Genomic DNA, 8,250 nt, shown 5'->3' on the forward strand with positions numbered 1-8,250 from the left:
TGAAACTTGCACACATATTTAAGAGCATTAAATGAGGACACATACCAAGGTCCATAATCCTAACATGGATTTTGACAGAATTTTAGCCTTTTATTGAACTTCTACATTATCCAGATTTTACTTTCAAGCACTTAGTTTCACACTCTGTCCAAGTTACAGCTCTAGTTTATATTTTACAGTGTTGAAGTAGAACATGACGATAGAGGTGTGAGTGGTGTATCATGGGCCCAGAATTTTACAATTATCCTAGCTGGTAGAATCACAGTCCAACTTCTTCAACAACATGTAGTACTGGTAAGTATACAGAAAAACCCCTACAGAGCAACACTGTACAGGAGACAAAGATTTTAGTTGCTATTGAGAGGTGTTGGACTAGAGAGGTTGCATTCGTTTTAAAGTCTTATTTTTGGAGGACTTGATACTGTTGTTGTAAAGAGGCGATTGCTCTAAAGAGGGCATTTTAGAGGGCTGCTTTGTACAGGTTATATTGTCCTAAAATCAACTGGCAGCATTGGCCTAGTGGTTAGCATGTCATTCTTATTATCCAAGGATCACTAACTGCGTGAGTTCAAGGTCCATTAGGTGCAAGCTATTGTTTGAGCAAGAAACTTTACACTCATTGCTCAGTAATTGTTCCAGTACATTGTGCCTTTTAAATAGTAACTCTGTAATTTTATGCACAGAATGCCCTTATGAATAATCCATATTATAACACACTTTTCAGGCATGTTCTGCCGAAAAATCTACATATTTTTGACAGGTAAAATTAAGTCAGTGAAAGTCACTTTCATTAAGATGATGCAAGTCAATGATACACGCTTACATGGTAATCAATTATGTGCTCAATGCTCGCTTATATCGAGGAATGATAAAAAACAGCAATTCAGGCTTGCATTTGACAAAAAGCTAGGAAATAATTCTTGCTTTTACCAAGTGGAAACTTTAAAAAAGCATCAATTATATAAATTTTTCTGTAAACAATACAAGTTGTCATAATTTTTTCTGTTTTTCATGTAGGTAAATGGAAGGGATGTCACACTACCATACAGTGTTGGTACAGATCTGGCCATAGAGAGACAGGACACCAATATCTTTGTTAATACAAAAGTTGGCATTCAGGTACTGTTGTTATTGTTTAAATGTTTACACTTTCAACTATTTTAGGTTATACTGAAAATAAATATACAGTCAAACCAGGTCTTGTGAAAAAAGGCCATCCAAAGGATAGACCAACCATGGCCTCTATAGACAAGTGGTCTTAATCAAGTGTACTCTGTTGTATATATCAATAAATTTTTGTCAAAGAGTGGCCTCTTTCTATGGGATGGTCATTATTCAGAGGTGGTCTTTTAACACAGGTTTGACTGTAATTGGAAATTTAGCTTTAATTTAAGTATCAAAATTCAAGAGAAAAACCAGAATTGCCTTGTCAGACTGAGTTATTGTGCATGTTAAAAATGACTACTGGTGGTATATCTGTTATCATGGCTTTAAACACGCCTTAACATCTTTGACATCAGGGATTGTCCCGTAAGTCAGAAGACTGTCAGGGAGTTGACCCGTATTACGGGCCATATTACAATAGAAGTAAACCACCTGTTAGAACTTAATGGTACAAATATGCTTTACATCTTGTCATATTATCTGTTAGTTTATCTGGGATGGTACCAGCTATGCAGAAGTATCAGTTCCTGGTAAATACAGACATAAGACCTGCGGTTTGTGCGGAAACTTCAACGGCTACCCGCAGGATGATTTACGAACCAAATCAGGGGAGATAACAAGGTCACCAGCTTTGTTCGGAAATAGTTGGAAGGTAAGTATATTATATTTGAAGCTAACAATGGTGATAATCATCATTTCTTTTATGCTCCATGAAGAAATATTTGAGATATGAGTTTAATATGGTAGAGATGAGGTGACATAAGTTAATCTTGCATATCAGACTGGCGTTTCTGTTACTTTTTCCCATGCCAGAAATTTCCTCTGACATGGGGGGGGGGGTGGTGCCAGATGAGTTGGTTGCTATTTAGGTGCATTTTATGAATAAACCACATTAAAATGATGCCATTTCAGCATATTCAAGAATGAAACTCATGTGTAATTTTATTTAATTTTATGTTAACAAGTGAGAAACTAGGTTTTATTGGTGTGATAAAATCCATGTCACCCACAATATATAGCTGGCCAAACTGTTTAAAGCATATGTCTTAATTTCCTTGATTCTCTAAATTTGAAAATATTTTCTCTTTATTCCTTTTAAAAATTACTTCACAATGACTACAAACTTGAATTACTTTTGCTCTCATAGCTGTTGAACGGCATAGGTCTTTTTCACAGGATTCAATGAAAACAGCCCAACATTGCAGTTATTATACATATAAGGCATAAAATAATAAGATTTTTGTGTGTCTGAGAATATGCTATCAATCACATATCGCTGTGAGAAAAAACCCACAATTTCTCTGGCACTTTCTGCCCATGAAAATATTGCATGTTTGCCTCTTGTTAATGTGATATGTAGCATATCCACTCAAAACAAACAAATATCCGCCTTATATTATCATAATGTAAGGGCGAACTTTCTTTAATGTGTACTTTGTTAATCTATCTGTGATTTAAGAAGCATAGTCTTAGTTAATAATGACATCATGAAAGCCAAAATATCGTGAATAAATTTCAATTCAAGGAAATAAATTTTGGATACCTGTATTCAGTCTAATGTTTGCTTTCTTTTTATATCATATAGGCATCTGAGCAGAGGACATCTAGATGTGAAGATGCCACAGATACAGATCCCTGCGTCACAGCTGGTTTCCGTAGACGTAGACAGGCTACATCCATGTGTGAAATCATACGGGTAAGTCTAGATCATACAGGCCATAATTACGGGATGGCTCTCTGTGACACCAGTCTTTGGGGACGTGTTTTGCTGTCTGAGAAGACCATCTTTAAAAATTGATGGGATGTGTTATAAGTCTTTCAATAGCAATGATGGAATGTATTTACACATGTGATACAAATGTGATATGATCATGTAATATATTTGAATTATTGTTTTAAAATTTCTTGTTCTGAAATATATTGATATTTTATTTACTTAATATTATATTATCAAGACTTTTGATGAATAACTCCCTTTTAGCACAGATTTTGTGTTGTAACAATCTCAGCACAACCACTGTAGATCAACAACCTTTTGCAAGACAAAAATTTACTACACAGAGATAACATTCATGACACTTTTATTATGCTTCCTGAAAGGAAGAGCATATAGTCACCACTTTGTCCATCCATCCTGATGTCTGTCTGTCCATTTTTCTTGGCCAGAACTTAACTCTGAAACCACAAAAGGTATCAACAACAAACTTTGTAGGTAGACAGATCTCATTAAGTAGAAGTGCAGTGCATAAGAATCTTTACTCTGCCTTGCCTTATTTTGGAGTTATTGCCATTTGTTAATGTTTACATTGTGATCTTGGTCAGGACATAACTCTAAAACTATAAGAGGTGTCAACAAGAAACTAAATTGTAGGTAGATAGATATCATTGAGTAGAAGTGCAGTGCAAAAGAACCATAACTCTGCCTTGCCTTTTGTTTGAATTACTGGCCTTTGTTAATTTTTATGCCCCCACAATGTGGGAGCATATAGCGTTGCACTTGTCCGTCCGTCCGTCCGTTCGTCAGTCCGTCCGTACGTCCCGAAATCTTGTGAACGCAACTCCTCTTAAACCGGATGGCAGATTTTGCTTAAACTTACAGGGATGAACAACCTTAATGTGTAGATGGTAGTTAAGGAAGGAATTTTTGCTGCGACCAAATTTAACAGAATTATGGCCCTTTGTTGATTTTTTCACTAGATACTATGTAGAAATTTTGTGAACGCAACTCCTTTTAAACCGGATGGCAGATTTTGCTTAAACTTACAGGGATGAACAACCTTAATGTGTAGATGGTAGTAAAGGAAGGAATTTTTGCTGCGACCAAATTTTACAGAATTATGGCCCTTTGTTGATTTTTTCACTATATACTATGTAGAAATTTTGTGAATGCAACTCCTCTTAAACTGTAGAAATTTTGTGAATGCAACTCCTCTTAAACCGGATGGCAGATTTTGCTTAAACTTCCAGGGATGAACAACCTTAATGTGTAGATGGTAGTAAAGGAAGGAATTTTTGCTGCGACCAAATTTAACAGAATTATGGCCCTTTGTTGATTTTTTCACTCTATACTATGTAGAAATTTTGTGAACGCAACTCCTCTTAAACCGGGTGGCAGATTTTGCTTAAACTTACAGGGATGAACAACCTTAATGTGTAGATGGTAGTAAAGGAAGGAATTTTCGCTGCGACCCAATTTTACAGAATTATGGCCCTTTGTTGATTTTTTCACTTTATACTATGTAGAAATTTTGTGAACGCAACTCCTCTTAAACCGGATGGCAGATTTTGCTTAAACTTCCAGGGATTAACAACCTTAATGTGTAGATCGTAGTAAAGGAAGGATTTTTTGCTGCGACCAAATTTAACAGAATTATGGCCCTTTGTTGATTTTTAGTTTTCAACTTGTGGCACATGTAGTCCAAAAAATATTTGACCTAGAGTCATAAGATTGACAGAACAGTGGCGTGTGGGGGCATCAGTGTCCTATGGACACATTTCTAGTTACACTTTGAACTTTGTCCGAGACATAACTTTAAAACTTTAAAAGGAATCAACAAGAAACTTTGTATGTGAATAGTTCTCATTAAAACTGTAACTCTGTCTTGCCTGGTATTAGAGTTATTGCCCTTTTTTATTTTTATACTGTGAACTTTGTCAGGGACATATCTCTAAAGCTGCAAGATATATCAACAAGAAGAAGTCTCTCTGTGTCCAAAACCTGTTTGGGGAGCATCACCCGGTTTAACCGGCTCTTGTCTTAGTTTCTTAAGTTACCATGTATCTATTGAACTTTTAGATATAACCACTGTGATGTTTAATCTCTCTACAGAAATTATATCTATTTTCTATCGTGATTATTTCTCTTACATTTTTTCTAGACTTTTTAAAATAAAATTATTATAAATCTATACAGATAACTATACAAAATCTCTTTTGAACTTGCAGACGGAAAATTTCCGACCTTGTCACAGTGTTGTCAGACTGGATCCGTATTTTGCATCTTGTGTGTATGATTTATGTGCTTGTGTAAACCAGTCTGCTTGTCTGTGTGACATTTTGACCTCCTATTCTAAAGAGTGTGCAAAAGCTGGAGTGAGGTTACAGTGGCGGTCAGATTCATTGTGTGGTAAGAGAGATAGAAATATTTCGTTACAATAGTTTCATTAATCGTCATAAACAAATAAATGCTTGTGATTTAAGGTAGTCTTACAGTAATGCTTTCCCGCCAAAAAAATTCTAACATCCGCCACCGTACGTATCATAATAAATCTGTCATTTCCGTAACGTTACTTTTCACAATCTTCGGTATTCAATAATTTTTAACTGTTTATAACCTGAATTTAGTACATAGCGATAAAGGAGGAGTGATTGTAAATTATTTAATGTCTAAGATCTCGAAAAAATAATATCCCGGAAATAACTGATAAGCTATGATATTGGCCAATGTTAAGATTTTTTTGGCGGGAAAGCATTACAATAAGACTACCTTAAGACAAACTTAAACAAAGCAAGTCTCTGAAATTTAGCTCAAAGCAACTACAGCATTATTTAAGAATTTGAACATATAAATTAAAATTCAAACGATTGGAAATCAATATAAGAAACAGCCAATGAGAGAAATCTGTTTAACCATTATTGCTTTGTGTCCATTTATGTAATGGATTTGCCCATTCTTTTAATTTGTAGAAGTTCATTAAAGAATTTAAAGGAATTAAATATCAAAATATATGAAAATTGATTTACTGGTGGCAAAGGCTGATCTGTTTTTGTTCAAGCAGTAAAATGGTTAAGATTTGTTTCTTGAATTTCATTTATTCTCATATTTTTCTAGATTCGGTTGTTAAAAGTCCCTTTCATTCTCAGGTATTAAACCTGTCTTACAGAACAGAACATAATTTTGCTTTTACTGAGAATGAATGTATCTTTAACTTATCAGAAACATATTTTTGTTACATTTCAGCAATGAACTGTGAAACAGAAAATGGTTTTATGTTTGATGATTGTGGACCAGTGTGTCATAGGTCATGTGATAATTGGAACAGCCCACTGGGTAACCTCACAGCCAATTGTTTTAAGCCGTGTGTTGCAGGGTGCCAGTGCTCAGCTGACAAAGTTGTACATCAGGGAAAATGTATTAGCATAAGAGACTGTCCAAATTTTGAAACTTAGTATAAATTTGTGTCTAGTATGTTTAGTTATGGTAATCTTAATTTTTCAGTTTATATGTTTCAACTTTGTTTTTTTTCATTATGGTAGACTGTTTTACAAGTCATTTGTATAATATAAGTGTTGTTTCTAGTTGGTATTTGACTGTTTTTTTAAGCTTAAAGACCCCTGTTTTATCAGTCAACTCCTGATAATGTTTATTTGTCTTCATTTTTACAAAATACAATGAATAGACTCAGATGCCTATTTGTGCCTTGACATTATGCATTCTGTTTATATAAACATACCATTTCATGATTTTTTTCTGACATCACTGCTATGAAATACATGTATGTACATTACATAACAACTTACTTACTGGTGTTCACAAACAGATGAATTAGGCATCTTAAATTGCATTTGGGTGGGTAAAAAGGCAAGATTTAAGCATTTAATCATTCAAGCGCCTTTGGCCTATGACAGCTGTTCATATTGTTCTATAAACAACATTATTTATACTTTAAATGATTCACTCAAGAAAGCATGGTCTGTCCAAAATATGTTTCCGAATAAACAAGAGATGTTAGAACGTGTGTGCATTTGACTGACTTTTTTTCTTAATTATCTTTGTAACCTCTGCACTTATCTAAAGGAAAAGTCAATCAAACGCACCTGGAGGATATGTAATTCATGGGACTAAATATGTCATTTTAAGTCCCAGGTATTTCTTAGAAGCATACACAATACCATTTCTTGAAGATTACTCAGTCTCTGGTCAATATTGCCAGTTATTGTCCCCGTCTTCGAAGAAAAAAGTGGGATATAGAAATAGGCTCCGTCTGTCTGCCTTTCCGTCCGTCACACTTTTGTGTCCAGTCCATAACTTTGTCATTTATCAAAAGAATTTTAAATAACTTGACACAAATGTTTGTTATGATAAGACGATGTGTCATGCGCAACAACCAGATCCCTACCTCCATAGTCAAGGTTGCACTTGCTCATTCAAGGTCAACATTGTCTATTTGAGGGTATATGTCGTGTCCGGTCTATAACTTTCTTATCTTTGAAGGTATTTTGTAAATACTTGCCGCAATTGTTCACAACAATGAGACAATGTGTCATACCCAACAATCTGTCACCTACTTCCAAGGTCAAGGTCACACTTGGAGGTCAAAGATTAACATAGTCTGTTATAGGGTATATTTTGTGTTCGGTCCATTACTTTTTCATATATCAAAGGATTTTGAAAATACTTGGCACGATAATAAGATGATGTGTCATGCGCAACACCTGCATCCCTACCTCCAAGGTCAAGGTCACACTTAGAGGTAAAAAATTAACATAGCCTTATAGTGTATATATTGTGTAGATCTAGAACTTCTTCATAGTTCAAGGGATTTTGAAATAACTTGGCACAAATAGTCACAATAATAAGACAATATGTCAAGTACAACACCTGCACCCCTACCTCCAAGGTCAAGGTCACACTTAGAGGTCAAAGGTTAACAGAGTCTGTTATACGGTATTTGTGTCCTGTCCATTACTTCTTCATAGATCAAGCAATTTTGAAAATACTTGACACAAATAGTCACAATGATAAGATGATATGTCATGTGTTACACCTGTATCCCTACCTCCAAGGTCAAGGTCACACTTAGAGGTCAAAGATTTACTTAGTCTGTTATAGGGTATATTTTGTGTCCAGTCAATAACTTTTTTATAGATCAAGGGATTTTAAAAATACAATGCACATATAATCACAATAATAAGACGATATGTCATGCACAACACCTGCACCCCTACCTCCATGGTCAAGGTCACACTTAGAGGTCAAAGCTTAACATTATAGATTTTTAAATTCAGTGTTTCATTTTATTTCTTTAATAAATTTATTGTTGCATTTGCAGATCTAGCATTGATCATTATTTTGGACTAAAAGTC

At 34.8% G+C, this 8,250-nt stretch overlaps 1 protein-coding gene across 1 annotated transcript in view; it reads left to right on the forward strand.

Moving 5' to 3' along the window:
* The window catches only part of LOC132743895 (kielin/chordin-like protein), a 146,143-nt gene extending 138,578 nt beyond the window's left edge, over window positions 1–7,565 (forward strand). Inside the window, exons 38-43 of the mRNA XM_060732489.1 lie at window positions 180–294; window positions 1,018–1,119; window positions 1,652–1,816; window positions 2,750–2,860; window positions 5,110–5,290; window positions 6,125–7,565. Coding sequence (XP_060588472.1) covers window positions 180–294; window positions 1,018–1,119; window positions 1,652–1,816; window positions 2,750–2,860; window positions 5,110–5,290; window positions 6,125–6,333 — 883 coding nt within the window. The 3' untranslated portion in view covers window positions 6,334–7,565. The remainder of the gene's footprint in view (window positions 1–179; window positions 295–1,017; window positions 1,120–1,651; window positions 1,817–2,749; window positions 2,861–5,109; window positions 5,291–6,124) is intronic.
* Window positions 7,566–8,250: the final 685 nt, after the last annotated feature.

Source organism: Ruditapes philippinarum, unplaced genomic scaffold, assembly GCF_026571515.1.
Source record: "Ruditapes philippinarum isolate M1 unplaced genomic scaffold, ASM2657151v2 ctg53_1_1_1_1, whole genome shotgun sequence".
Classification (NCBI taxonomy): domain Eukaryota; kingdom Metazoa; phylum Mollusca; class Bivalvia; order Venerida; family Veneridae; genus Ruditapes; species Ruditapes philippinarum.